This window comes from Macaca nemestrina, chromosome 11 (genome assembly GCF_043159975.1).
Source record: "Macaca nemestrina isolate mMacNem1 chromosome 11, mMacNem.hap1, whole genome shotgun sequence".
NCBI lineage: Eukaryota > Metazoa > Chordata > Mammalia > Primates > Cercopithecidae > Macaca > Macaca nemestrina.
Window position 1 is genome coordinate 122,913,584 of NC_092135.1, and position 15,484 is coordinate 122,929,067.

The window sequence follows — 15,484 nt, forward strand, 5'->3', positions numbered from 1 at the left end:
TGTATGGATATACCACAGCTTTTTAAATCTATCCACCTGTTGATGTATACTTGAGTTGTTTCTAGTTTTTTTCTTTTTTTTTTTTTTTGCTATTAAAATAAAGCTGCCATGCATATTTGTGTACAAAGTTTTGTGTGGAGATATGCTTTCACTTCTCCTGGGTAAATAACTATTATAGTATTGGAATGGGTGGTCATATGATAGATGTATGATTAGCTTTTCAGAGACTGCCATACTATTCTCCAATGTGTTTTTACCATTTTGCATTCCCACTGTCAATAAATGGGAGTTCTAGTTTCTCCATATCCTTGCCAAAACTTTAGATGGTCAGTCTTTTTAATTTTAGCCATTCTAAGTAGTGATAATCATTTCATCAAAGTTATCTGAATGTGAAATGAGCACACAAAAAGATGTTCAACATTATTAGCTTTCTTTAGATCTAGCTGTAAATTTAATACACAGGACCATTTATCGCTTTCTCTTCTACTGAAAAAGTACAGAGTCACATTCCCACTCAGTCCAGCTTGCCTGAGAGTGAAGCAAGATAAATGAGGAAGAAAGACTATTTGACAATAGTGAAATGCATACATGTACATATCAAGCAAACATTAGTCAACCTGTGATAAAATCAAAATCTCATCTTTAACATGTTTTCCACTCACACTTGGGTTGATTTATATAAGGTTAATTGATTTCATAAATAATTTTAAAAAAACATGTTTTTGACTTCACATGGTTTTTCCACCTCACATTTCATCATTTTTGCATAAAATGTTGTCATATTCACCTGGTGAGTCTGAGTGAAGAGCGATAACAGGTCTAGAATAGTGAGGCACACCTCCGTAGCAATATTGGCCTCCGTGTCTACGTGATGCACAATGTCTATTTCGTTGGAGTTGCCTGTAAAATAAAAAAACATGCATAAAAGTCTAAGACAATACTTTGTACCCTATAAAGTATTTCCTTTCATTACAATATATTCAAAGTTTACTGGCATTTTGATTAATTATTAAATCAAAGTGCTTTTGTTTGTTCAGTTTCTTCATTGGCTGAATTAAAAGTACTAGAGTCTTTAGTGTGTGTGCCCTTTGCATATATCAGTTGTGGGGTTTCCATTGTTTCTGAGTTATTTTCCATTAATTTGGCCAAAGACAGGGTCATATTTCTTTCATAATCAGGCTGTCTCAAGTTCTAGGCTTCTGGGCTAGTAGACCAAATGTACAGTCTCAGTGGACAGTCTTCATGTCCCCTCAGAAAGTCACAAAGTGTATTTATAGATTGAGGCAAATACCTCCAAACAAGTAACTGTGGGCCACGTGCCCATAATTGCTAACAATCTGTCAATGAAAAGAGTCAAATTCTGTAAAATACTTGAAGAGATTTATTGTGAGCCAAATATGAGTGACCATGGCCTGTGACACAGCCCTCAGGAAACCCTGAGAACATGTGCCCAAGGTGTTTGGGCTACAGCTGGGTTTTATATGTTTTAGGGGCACATAAGATGTCAACCAATACATGTAAGATGTACATTGGTCTGGTCTGGAAAGACAAGACAACTGAAAGTTGGGGAGAGGGGCGCTTATGGGTGGATTCAAAGATTTTCTGATTGGTGATGGTTGAAAGAGTTTATCTAGAGACCAGGAATCAATAGAAAGGAAATGTCTGGGCTAAGAAAGGGGATTGTGGAGACCAACGTTCTTATTATGTAGATGAAGCCTCCAGATGGCAGACTTCAGAGAGAAGAGACTGTAAATGTTTCTTATCAGACTGAAAAAGGTGCCAGACTCTCAACTGATTCTCTCCTGGATCAAGAAAAGGACCTGAAGAGGGAAAGGGGATTCTTTACAGAATGCAAATTTTTCCCCATAAGAGACAACTCTGCAAGGCTGTTTTAAGACATGGCAAATATATATATATATATATATATATATATATATATATATATATATATATGTATATACACACACACACATATATTTGGGGGTAAAATATTTTGATTTCTTTCTTTATCTCTCATGTGATGTTATGCCAGAGTCAGGTTGGAAAGTAAGCCATGTTATATAAGGCTAACTAAAACCCCTCTGATGAGACTGGTGTGACTTTCCAGGCCTCTTAAGAATTTGGGCAAGAGAAGAGAAAAGGTCAGAGTTTAGTCCTCAAATTACATGCTTACAAAACGCTGGCCTCCATTTTACCCTCATTCACAAGCCGGAGTGTATGCATCTCTAGGTTCAAGATGTCACCCTTGCTGCTTCTGGGACATTGGCAACTTTATCTCCTCCCCACAGAGGAAGCAGTAATCATCTGTTTGACAGCAGCCTCCATAACCTGCACAATGCTGAAAGTCACTTGTTTCCAAGGGAGCTATGCTAAACATATGATAATTGAGGGTTCTGCCTTTCCCCTTTCTTCACCATCGGGCACTACATTTTTTTTAACCACTCCCTGGTGGCTCAAGCCTGTAATCCCAGCACTTTGGGAGGCCGAGACGGGTGGATCACGAGGTCAGGAGATCAAGACCATCCTGGCTAACACGGTGAAACCCCGTCTCTACTAAAAAAATACAAAAAACTAGCCGGGCGAGGTGGCAGGCGCCTGTAGTCCCAGCTACTCGGGAGGCTGAGGCAGGAGAATGGCGTGAACCTGGGAAGCGGAGCTTGCAGTGAGCTGAGATCCGGCCACTGCACTCCAGCCTGGGCAACAGAGGGAGACTCTGCCTCAAAAAAAAAAAAAAAAAAAAAAAAAAAAGAAATATTTCCAGAGCTACAGCAAACCTTAAAAGCAGTGGTTTTAGTGCATTTCATGTCCTACACATACCTAGAGAAAAACTGGTAACCATCTTGTTCCTGTTATTTCAGTTTACTTACTGGTCATGGTATTGTCTAACATCTGTAAGAGTTTGGGGTTAGAAAGTGCATTTTTGCCTCGAATTATAGGTAAAGTTTGTGATCTGTGCTGCTTATGGCCTTCATGACTGGAAGTGGAGTGCATCCTGAAAATGAAATAAGAAAAGTGATTAGAGTTATTTTAGGGATGTTACAGCCAAATAATACTTGTTCATTCAAATGTTCTAAATTGAGTCAAACATTAAAAACTAGTTTGGAAAGCAACTTTTTATTACAAATATTAATTACAGGTGACATGATGAGAGGGACTTTTTAAAGTACTTTTGGAGAAATTTCATTTAAGCCAAAATAGCGTTCAGAAGGATAATCTATAGAATAACAGATCCTTGAGTGAAATCTATTCAAGCATATTCATTATTGTTTATGAAATAATGGGATTCTATGAATGTTAAGTTGGCTACTGGCTGATCAGGAAGGTACAGTGGTGGACATTAAAAGGTACAATATTGTATAGCTCAGATGCATCAACTTATTTTTAAAGAGGGCCGGGCGTGGTGGCTCAAGCCTGTAATCCCAGCACTTTGGGAGGCCGAGGCGGGTGGATCAGGAGGTCAGGAGATCAAGACTATCCTGGCTAACATGGTGAAACCCCGTCTCTACTAAAAATACAAAAAACTAGCTGGGCGTGGTGGCGGGCGCCTGTAGTTCCAGCTACTTGGGAGGCTGAGGCGGGAGAATGGCATGAACCCGGGAAGCGGAGCTTGCAGTGAGCCGAGATCACGCCACTGCACTCCAGCCTGGGAGACACAGCGAGACTCCGTCTCAAAAAAAAAAAAAAAAAAAAAAAAAAAGAGATAAAGTGTAAAAATCGGGTTCTAAAACAACCCTTGCTTTCCGAGGTATTTGTATTTGGACATTCCTGTTGATTTGTCATTTCATTGGTGTCATGTCCACAGGAGGCTGACATGTGATGGTTGTGGGAGTTAGGTAGTTGAAGGACTTCTGTGCCTCTGTGCTTCCAGGGCAATGACAATGGCCTGCAATGACTCATTCAACACCCCATGGCATTTCCAGCTGGGAAAAATAAGCCAGTGTTACTGTGGCAGTGGGAATATTTCCTACTCCTGACATTATCATTTGGCCAAGGAAATAGGTTGATAATTCTTGGGATATGTGCTGTCATAAAAACTATTTATAAAAACACTTACGTAAAGAAAGCAGCATTTGGAAATACCCTGAAGTATTCCCTAATTCCTTTTTTAGGCCTTAACCTAAAAATGACTCTTTCTCCCACTCTTAAAGGCTGTTTTGGTTCTGGCTAAATCCGAAAACCTGGATGGGTGGAGGCCCAGGAGATGTGACTTTGGCTTTCAATAGCCAGGGGAGCCTGGGTCATTCCTGCAGCTAAAAAGAGTGAGTGATTCCTTGGCTGTAGGCCTTAGGCATTTGGATTGGCTTATTTCTAGGTTTTGAGTGTAGTACAGACTGAACTTGTGGAGGAAAAGCCCTGGTTTCTAGGATGTGAGGGACAGAAATGGCCAGGACCCATCCAGATGTTTCAGGAGCAGCCTGAAATCTAACCCACCACCCATCTACAAAACTTGAGTGACCTCAGGTGGCTCACTATTATTAAACATGGAAACTAATTCTTTATTTTCTTCTATTCTGTTATTATTTGCAAAAAATGTCCATTATATTTTTTTTTTCATTTACTTTTCACAAGGGGGCAATTTCAAAGGATTCCCATGGAGGGAGGCAAAATTTATTTTATGATTTATTTGCTATGTATTACTTTCATATTTCTTTCTAAAATCCTTTCTAAAATATTCATAATATATATTATGATGATACCTCTGGGAAGAATAAATCAAAGTGGGGATAATTTTAGCAAAGACTTCTCATTTATGAGACCCAGAGGAGCTCTAGGTAGAATTTCAGGGCAAATGTTTCCCATTGGTTAGGCTGGTGAGGGATGATCTCCAGGTCCTATCTGCTAGTCAAATCAGTCTAATGACTAGGAAATCTAAAGTGAGGTTATGGGACTATCCATGCTTCCTCATTGCCTTTGACCCTTTAAGAAACAATTTCAGCTTCAAGAACATTGCAAAAATATTATAATTACTGAAAAGCCTAGGGAGACATGATCCCACATTTTGGTTTGTCACTGGAAGATTAGCTAGCATTAAAAGAGGCATTTATTGGGCCTAGGTCTCAGGTTTCGTTAAATGAAAATACTCATTAATGTTCAGTCTATGCAAGGGATTGTGCTCTAAGTGCACACATATATCTCTGGTCTTTACCAGCCAGTAGGGCAGACAGTAAAGTATCTAGGAAGTTTCTTTAGATAGACACATAGTTATTTGAAATCTGCACTTGGTTTGAATATATAAATAGAAATATGTGTGTGTGTGTGTGTGTGTCCTCTGACATGTGCATATACAGACACACACACAGAGCTATATATAATTTTAAATACCAAGCAAATGTGACATTACCATTGTGACAAGAGACCTGATGTCTGGCAGGAAGGATTGGATCCTTTGAGAGTTCCATTGTTCTGGGTGGACTGCACAAATTTAAATGCAGCAGCAATTTTTCTGCAATGAAAATGGAAGTTTTAATCATAGCTCAGTGTTTGTAATTTACATATAAAAATGAATGGCAACTGACAAAATGATTACTGCACAATGAAATATTTCACATGCTGTGAATTAGTCAAAAATAAAACCCTGTTTTCCTTTGGAAATCAGAAATTGGGATTTCGTGAAGGTGCTTCAAACATTGTTATCTCATAAGAAAATGATGACAGTGCAAAGTTATTCCAGATTACTTTTTTCTTTTAGTTTACTGAAAATGTCTTCTGAAATAGGTATCTTCCAAGTTATATCTATATAATGATAAATTCGTTCTGAAGATACATGAAATGTGGTTTTCTTTCAAAAATTTGTGCTTTTGTGCTTTTCTCCCTAGATAACATGAACTATTCCTAGATCTACAATGTGTATGAGGCAATCTTCAAACTTCTGTGTCTAATGTGAAGTCAACCTAACAATCCTTATTTGCATTTTAAGATTTCTAACGTATATTTATAACTCTAACCTGATATGTTAATACATGTCATATGCTTTTTAAAAGACCAGATTCACCTATTGGAATTTAAAATTATTACCTTATTATGTTGCGTTTTCCTAGGTATCTGAAATTTTGAAGACAAACGCTAGAAACGAAAAAAAAAACAAAAAACCACGTTCTAATTATTCATATTCTTTCATTATATAAACTGTTCATCTAAGTATATTGAAAGAAAAATATTAAATTTTCTTTAAATAGTTCATGTGTTATTATTGATAACTTACTATATGCGTTCTTGAATGAAACATGGTATAGTGGACTATTTAGAAATTTCCAGAAAAAAGTGTTATGTCATCAACTCTAAAACTTACTCCAAGATGCTGAAGAAGTCGGACACCTCTGGACTGGGAGCTCTCTGCCAGTAGGCAATCAGAGTCTCTAAAAGGAAACATCACGTAGCATGAGAATCTGCAGGTTTTCTTTTTTTCAAAAAAATTAATTTTGAAGAGTTCTATTTACCGTACGAAATCGTTTTCATAATGTGAAGAAAACACATCAGGAGACTCCTGGTTTCTGCTTGATCTAACTTGTCAAATCGAAGAGTTGAGCCAATCAAAGACAAGGGTCTTGGGATCTGGGAATTCAAGAACCAATCAGGATTGAGTGAGAGTGAGTGACGTCTGCCTTGTAATGATCAGTAGGTTTGAGAGGGAAGCCGTACCTTTTCACAGTTGTCCGTCTTCTCACTGCTCTTCTCATTGGTACTTGGATTGGAGTCAAGACTTGCTAAAGATGCTCTGGAGTCAGCATGGTTTACTGTAGAAATAGCTATTGATGAAAATGCTGTAAACACAAGCCACAGCACACATATGGGAATGAGATGTATGGGCACACACACACACAAAAGCTTCACATGATGAACCAAAAAGATGTTGATTACTGAGGTGGCAGCAGTGTTGTGAAAGACCAACATAACAGCGCCTGGGACTGGCATTCAAGATAGCTCTTGTTTTAAAAATGCTTTAGTAAAAGTTCATAAAGATACTTTTGGGAAGGAGCTTTCAACTTTTGATTGTTTATGAGAAATTGAAATGACATTTCCAAAACAGTTCTTAAAAATAATCCTTGAAGTTGAAAATCCATTATATTTTAAAAGGCTGTCTGCAGTGAAAACTTAAAGATGGTTTCCAGAATAAAGTAATTTGATAACATCTAAGTAGGCTGCTCCTCAAGCCAAGTAATAATGAACACTAAGTAGAAGAGGAAGTCACTGGATGGAATTCAAAGAAATATGTTAAAAAGACTCTGGTTGTATAAATGTAGTATACTTTGCCACATAGATTATGCATAATAAATTATGGACTAAGTAAAAAGCACAATGATATACAATGTAAACATGGATGAGTGTTAAAAATAAGTGATCTCAGAAGATCTCAAGTACCTGCTATGGAATTTAAAACATCTTTAGAAAATGATGTATCCACAGAGTTTGCATGTTTCATAGCTGTCTGGCTTTGAAATCCGCCGTTGGTGCTTAGATCATCTCTAGACCCCTGTATTCAAAGTATAGTAAAGATTAATGGGAATCACGGTATTTCAACATTGTTAACCCACATATGCCATCTTCATTATACTTCCAATTAAGTGATATTTAATTTGTTCTTTTATATCCCCTCAAAGGTTTTCTGCTAAAGTAGGCAGTGAAAACAAATACAGCCAAAACCATACTTGTAGTTATAATTTGATTTATGTGACTTTTTTACAATGTTGTAGAAACAGTCTTTTAGATACAGATATGTAGACCACATGGCTGGATTGGTTATGGATATATTCATGGATCACATTATGGATATCATTATTACCATGAGTTATCTTATGTACATTACTATTATTGTCAACTACATTTTATTTTGTTTTAATTATTCTGTTTCATTATTTAAGAGGCAGGAACTTACTGTTACTCAGGCTAGAGTGCAATGGCATGATTATAGCTCACTGTAGCCTCAACCTCCGGACTCAAGGGATCCTCCTGCCCTTAACCTCCTGAGTAGCTGGGACTACAGGTATGTGCTACCATGCCCAGCTAATTTTTAAAATTTCTTATTTGTAGAGGTGGGGTCTTGCTGTGTTGCCCAGGCTGGTCTTGAACTCCTGGCCTTAAGTGATCCTCCCATCTTGGCCTCCCAGAGTTGCTGGGATTAGAGATGTGAGTCACTATACCTGGCCTACAACTACATTTTAAATATTTATTATTTGCCAGGCTCTATAATAAATGTTTTCTAGTATACAATTTAATCCTCATAAAGACACTGTGATTTAGGTATTTTATTCCATATTATAATGAAGGAAATGGAGTCTTAAGGAGGTTGACTAACTTATCTCCAGCCACCCAGATAGTCACTGATACTGCTGGGATTTGAACAAGGTAAAAAAAAAAAAAAAAATCCATAGGCATAGCTCCTAACTCCTAGATGGTAATACCTTCCTTAGATACTGGATTCAGCAGTGGGTTATTTCATCTGAGATTAGAACACAGGCAACAGATCTCTAGTGGATTGTGCGTAGTCACTGTGGTGCCTCAGTGGAGGAAGGATTATAGTCACTCCTGGGTTGTGACTACAAATAAGGCACTTGGCTATTTATTCTGACACCAGGTGGGGATGTAGGTAATGTAGACAGTGGTAGGAGAAGGTGTCCACTGAGGAAGGGGCCATGATTGCAACAGAGGAAACTGTAAAAGCTGGAAAGAATTGGAAACTGATACAGAGAACAGAGGGAAATGAAAGCCTAATGTTGAAGGGTGGATCAGGCGGAAGGCTAAAGGGACATATCTGGAACAAATGACCCATCGATGTGAGTACGTAGCAGAAAGTGTTGTTCAATGCCTAGTATGTTCACAGATGAGAAGAAATGGTTACCCAGGGCAAAAATAATTTTAAAAAGACAAATTCCTTATTAACATCGAAATGTGACTTATTGTGCAAACGTACCTGATTAGATGTGTTGACAGTAAAAGGATACAGGTCCTTCAGATAAATCCTTGGCATATTGTCCAGGAGCATGCCGTACAGGGGCATGTATAAACTTGCTATCTGGGCCTGCTTTCTCTAGGTGAAAAGGTAGCCAAAAGAAATGATTCACATAAAAATCAATAGGCTTGTCGGTATCATATGCATTTAATGCAGTGAGCCATTAAATGGTGTTTAGGGAAGGGAGAAAGGAAGATCACTTACTGGCTCTCTGTATCGATCATCAAACGAATGCTTAGCCATTAGATTTTTTAGGACAGCTAAAGCTAAGTGTCTGACATCTTGGTCTTCCTGCAGGGCAAAGCCAACTTCTCGGAGCAGAATTCCGATTAAGAAGTGTTTGCGACAAAATTCATTTGTGACTGAATATTCAGGCATATCTTTGTGAGGAAGGAAAATAACTCATGTTATTGAAAATCAAATGATCACTTTATAATTGAGACAGATACACCAAACAACTACCATCAACTTCTTCCACCATTAGGAGGGATTCAGGAATACAGTCTTGCTATAGAAATGAGGTGTGTTGTATCCTCAAGGAGCATTCAGTAAGGGGATTATTCTGTGTATACAAACACAAATACGGGCACAAACTAACACACGACATCAACTTTTGAATCCCATAATACAGCATATTTACGGGATTACAAGAGCTGAGAGGGGAAAACACATTTTCTGCTTGGAGGAATCAGGATATGAGTAGGAATCCATCAAGATGAGCCTTTGAGGATACTTAAAATTTGGAGGTGCAGATCTTTGTGGGAACAGATGGAGGCAGTGGAAGGAACAGGAGGCTGGGAGAAGCCATTGGATTTTCAATGGCACAGAATTCTGAAAGCACAGATATGGAAGGGAGCAGGTATGGAGGGGAGCACGGGTATGTGGGAATCAATAAGCACAATGGCTAAAAGAGGAATGGTGAGAGAATTAGGCTTGAGAGGCTGGGGCTAGATGATGGAGAACAGTACAATTTCCTTAGCTGCCATCTAGGTCCCTCTCCATTTGTATTTAATTCTGTAAGAAATGTTAACACATGGACAGCTTTGAGATCAGTGCCCTGATAAGGCTCATGCTTTACTGACTTATTAATATGGTGTGGCAGGGTGTAAATGAATTAGACTGTGGGGAGATGTGGGGTGAGGGATACAGTACAGGACATTGTAGCAATGGGGGAGGGAGGGGACAAGTGACAACGTGGTATCTGTGCTGGGGTAGCAGAAACTGAGTGGTAAATCACTAGGAAAAGTTGACTTAAGTATGTGAGGGAGCAAGGGGAGAGAAAGGCACTGCCAGATTTTGAGCCTGGATTATAGAGAAAAGAATGTTAAAATTTCCAGTAATAGTGGATTTATTCAAATTGTCCAAAGGGTTTTTAAAATGTAACCATTAATAGTAGTACTTGCACCTACAAGAAGACATAGGGAGAAAGCTCTTTGACACTGGCATTCACAATGATTTTATGAATATCACCCCAAAAACACAGTCAATAAAAGCAAAAATAAGCAAGTAGGATTATATAAAATTAAAAAGTTTCTGGACAGCAAAGGAAGCAATCAACAAAATGAAAAAGCAAACTACAGATTGGGAGAAAATGCTTGCAAACCACATATCTGATGAGGGCTGATATCCAAACTCTACAAGGAACTCATACGACATAATAGCAACAAACAAACAAACAAACAAACAAAAACCCCACCAAGTTTTAAAAATGGGCAAAGGATCTGAATAGACATTTTTTGAAAGAAGACATACAAATGGCCAAAAGATACAGAAAAAGTGCTCAATATCAATATCACTGATCATCAGGGAAATGCCAATCAAAACCACAACGCACTATTACCTCATACCTTTTAGGATGGCTATTATCAGAAAGTCAAATGAGAACAAGTGTTGGTGAGGGTGTAAAGAAAGGGGAACCCTTGTACACGGTTGGTGGAATACGTTCATTATAGAAAACAGTATAGAAGGTCCTCAAAAAAGTAAAACTAGAGCTACCATATGATCTAGCAATCCAACTTCTGGGTATATATCCAAAAGAATTCAGATCATTATGTTGAAGAGATACGTTGCAGCATTATTCACAATAGCCAAGCTATGGAAACAACCTAGGTGACCATCCATAGATGAATGGATTAAAAATGGTATATACATGCGATGGAGTAGTATTCAGCCTCAAAAAAAAAAAAAAAAAAAAAAGACAAAAAGAAAATCCCACCATTTATGACAATGCAGGTGAACCTAAAAGTCATTATGCTAAGTGAAATAAGCCAAACACAGAATGACAAATACTGCATGATCTCAGTTAATATGTGGAATCTAAAGAAGTCAAGCTCTGGTGGACAATAAGAGACTACTTAATAGGTACAAAGTACATTATTTGGATGATGGATATCCTAAAAGCCTTGACTTCACCACTATGCAATCTATGTATGTAACAAAATTATACTTGTACTCCCATAAGTTTCTACGAAACTATTGAAGTTAAACTCATAGAAGCACGGAGTAGAAAGATGGTTGCCATGGGCTGGTGAATGGGAGAAATGGGAGGTGGATTTTAGTCAAAGGATACAAACTTTCAGTTATAAGATGAATAAATTGTGGAAGTCAAATATGTAGCATAGTAAGAATCATTCATAATACAATATTGTATATTTGAAATCTATTAAGTGAGTGGACCTTAATTACTTTAATCGTACAGACATAAAACTATATGAGGTGTTTGCTTGATTGTAGTAATCATTTCACAATGCACACATATATCAAAACATCATGTTTTCCACCTTAAATATATAAAATTATTATGATTTTTTGAGACAGAGTCTTGCTGTGTTGCCCAGGCTGGAGTGCAGTGGCACGATCTTGGCTCACTGCAACCTCTGCTACCAGGGTTCAAATGATTATTGTGCCTGAACCTTCCGAGAAGCTCAGAATACAGGCGTATACCACCACGCCCAGCTGATTTTTCTATTTTTAGTAGAGATGAGGTTTCGCCGTGTTAGCCAGGATGATGTTGAACTCCTGGCCTCAAGTGATTTGCTTGCCTCGGCCTCCCAAAGTGTTGAGATTACAGGCGTGAGCCACCGCGCCCAATTTTTGTCAATTTTACCTCAGTAAGGCTGGGGGAAAACAGTAGTACTAGCACCCATGTATACAACCTGCTGTCTGCTAGCACTAGGCTAAGCACTTTATGTGCATTATCCTATTTGATCTGCAAGACAACCCATAGGGAGGTATGATTAATATAATTAACTATTAGAATATTCCAGCTCATAGATGACCAATAGCAAATTAAACATACTGACTTTTTTAGTCCATAAAGAAGCTACTGAATATGGAAGTTCACAGGGCTTCAGGTTAAATAAATTTCTTAGTGACATCGTAATACTGAAGATCCAGGAATAGAACACAACTTTTAAATTCCCATCTATGACTACAGAAAAGGTTTGCCTAGACCATTTTAAGTTACTAACCTATTTCAGACAAAATAAACTTATACTAATATCCTCTGTCTTAACAAGATTGATCAGACCAGGTTGTGGTTTAGGAAAAGACACGTATCAAATAAAGTCAGTTACATTGAACAAGCTTGCTATTATATATATCTGGGAATTTCATTTATGATACAAATTAAGGAAATTTCAGATGCTTTGGGAAATTAAAAAATATTTCCAACCTCTGGAGAATAAAATATGAAAGAATTGAAATTAGGCAATCATTAAGCTATCTGTGACAAGAAAACAGTCAACTTTTTGAATATTTTTATTATATGATATTAAATATATGAATACTTATGAGCACCCAGAAGCTGGAAATTTATAGTATTTATAGTTGTCAATATTACTGGATTACTAGGTGGTTACTGATGCTTAGATAAGGTAATAATCACTTACCTGATGCATGTAACTCTTGAGTTGATTCTGAAGGCGTCAAAGGATCTGAATTTAATATAAATAAAAAGTTCAGATATATACATATACATACTCAGATACATATAGATTCATTATGTGTAGTTTATACTGAACAATTAAACTATCTTATTTAAAAATGTGAGTCTTCAGTATTGCCAATTTTCAAGGAGAATGTCTTAGGTTATTTGTTTCCTTTTTTTTTTTTTTTTTTTTTTTTTTTTTGAGACAGAGTCTGGCTCTGTCACCCAGGCTGGAGTGCAGTAGCACGATCTTGGCTGGCTGCAACCTCTGCCTCCTGGATTCAAGCGATTCTCCTGCCTCAGTCTCCCAAGTAGCTGGGATTACAGGTGCCTACCACTGCGCCTGGCTGATTTTTGTATTTTTAGTAGAGACGGGGTTTTGCCATGTTGGCCAGGCTGATCTCAAACTCCTGACCTCAGGTGATCTGCCTGCCTCGACCTCCCAAAGTGCTGGGATTACAGGCATGAGCCATCACACCCAGCCTATTTGTTTTCTTAAAAAAGAGTCATGAGCAGAATTATTCTAATTGTTAGCCTTCTACTTGAGCATCTATTTTTCTGTCAGAACTTTGCCTGCTATGAAACATATTTTTATGTTCATTATTTATAGTATCAGATCTACAAAGAGACTATCAGGATTTTCTCTGAGCTACTGACTAGTAGTAAGTAATATAGTTTGACTCTGCCCCCACTCAAATTTCATCTTGAATTGTAATCCACACGTGTTTTGGGAGGTACCTGGTGGGAGGTGATTGGATCATGGAGACAGTTTCCCCCATGCTGTTCTCATGACAGTAAGTGAGTTCTCTTGAGAGCCGATGGTTTTAAAGTGTGGCACTTCCTGCTCTCTCCCTTTCTCTCTCCTGTCGCCATGTGAAGAAGGTCCTTACTTCCCCTTCACCTTCTGCCTTGATTGTAAGTTTCCTGAGGGCTTCCAGCCATATGGCACTGTGAGTCAATTCAACCTCTTTTCTTCATAAATTACCCAGTCTTAGGTAGTTCTTTATAGCAGTGGGACAATGGACTAACACAGTAAGCAATTGAAATAAAAATGACCGAATAAAGATTTGGTCATCTTTAATATCTCAATCAGCCTGTCTAACCAATAATAACTTGTCACTAATTTATAAAACAAAAATAAATTCAGAACAAAGTAAAAACCTTAAAGCATTATTATCTAATATACCATTTCTACCCTATTTTCTATGAAATATGCTTCATAAATTAGAAAAAATTGGAATATTATATAGATTATATTTAAGATTAAAATGGCAAAACTTTTATAGACTTGATAATGTAATTTTCCCTCCAGAATACTAGTGTAAGCTAATAGGTTAAGGAAGTATGAGGCTCTCTACCAATCTTAGTGTTTGCGTTTGTGAATATCAAAGCAAATATGTCTCTTGGCTGGGCGTGGTGGCTCACACCTGTAATCCCAGCACTTTGAGAGACTGAGGTAGGCGGATCACCTGAGGTCAGGAGTTGGAGACCAGCCTGGCCAACATGGTGAAACCTCCTGTCTACTAAACATACCAAAATTAGCCAGGTGAGGTGGCACACACCTGTAGTCTGAGCTACTCAGGAGGCTGAGGTGAGAGAATTGCTCAAACCTGGGAGACAGAGGTTGCAGTGAGCCAAGATCACGCGACTGCACTCCCAGCCTGGGTGACAGAGTGAGACTCTGCCTGAAAAACAAAACAACCCCCACCCCCAGAAAAAAACTGTACCTCATAAATAGTTTACTCATTGCTTAGTAATAAAGTATTTCATGCTCCTAAATAATTTTATTATTTTATTTGCATCTTGATGTTTGATTAGTTTTTGATGTCTACATGGGTAATACTCTCTACCATAACACATATATATTTTTATATATAATATTTATAAATTATATATATAGTACTTCTCTTCCCTATGTGTCAAAATCAAAGGAAAGCTGTCTTTTGGAGCCAGTAAGGTGCCTCTAGGTTCAAATTATTTGATTTACAATCATCAGGTTTATAATTTTGTTGGCCTTCTCTTTAATAAAAAGGGAAACACTCAAAAATTGAGGAATATGAAGCTGCATTCATCACCACACGCCAACAACTTCTTTTGCATTTTAATTTAATTCTGATTACCTGCGTCTGATACCCATGGGACAGCTTCAAACAAAATTATGACTGAGGAAACAGGAAAATAATAATAAACAAAAGGTAAAACGAACAAACAAAAGCATTCACTTTGCAGGAACTGATGAAAATTCCGGGAATTTTATTACCTGGAATGTTTGCTGATCTTATGGGCAGACACAAAGGAATAAAGTGTTCATGTTGACATACTTCTTGAAGAAAATCAAATTTATACTGACACAAGGTCTGAAAGAGAGGCAAGCTAAATGACTATGACTTACAGACCAAGAAACTGAATAAAAACAAACAAACAAAATCTGCACTTGAATCTTATCCCTAAAAAGAAAAAGTAGTTACCGTATACTTGTAGGACCACTAGGTAATTAAGTTGAAAGGATTTTGTCCCCTCTGAACTGTAGTTAAGCTCCCTACTTTTGGAAACTGGTCACAGCCTCCTCAGGAAATAATCCCATTTGTAACCTACGTGTAGCTTCTATG

The 15,484-nt window shown here is 37.7% G+C and overlaps 1 protein-coding gene across 9 annotated transcripts in view; it reads right to left on the reverse strand.

Moving 5' to 3' along the window:
- Window positions 1–15,484, reverse strand: part of LOC105481342 (dedicator of cytokinesis 10) — a 281,662-nt gene that overhangs the window by 37,233 nt on the left and 228,945 nt on the right. For 7 of the 9 annotated variants that reach the window (XM_071073451.1, XM_071073448.1, XM_071073449.1 and 4 more), the window contains exons 30-41: window positions 15,136–15,232; window positions 12,838–12,882; window positions 9,152–9,327; window positions 8,909–9,025; window positions 7,360–7,471; window positions 6,640–6,761; window positions 6,438–6,552; window positions 6,290–6,356; window positions 6,016–6,063; window positions 5,342–5,443; window positions 2,868–2,992; window positions 788–900 (exon numbers count right to left, since the gene is read on the reverse strand). In XM_071073451.1, coding sequence (XP_070929552.1) covers window positions 788–900; window positions 2,868–2,992; window positions 5,342–5,443; window positions 6,016–6,063; window positions 6,290–6,356; window positions 6,438–6,552; window positions 6,640–6,761; window positions 7,360–7,471; window positions 8,909–9,025; window positions 9,152–9,327; window positions 12,838–12,882; window positions 15,136–15,232 — 1,239 coding nt within the window. The remainder of the gene's footprint in view (window positions 1–787; window positions 901–2,867; window positions 2,993–5,341; window positions 5,444–6,015; window positions 6,064–6,289; window positions 6,357–6,437; window positions 6,553–6,639; window positions 6,762–7,359; window positions 7,472–8,908; window positions 9,026–9,151; window positions 9,328–12,837; window positions 12,883–15,135; window positions 15,233–15,484) is intronic. The other 2 variants (XM_071073452.1, XM_071073450.1) reach the window with 1 other exon arrangement.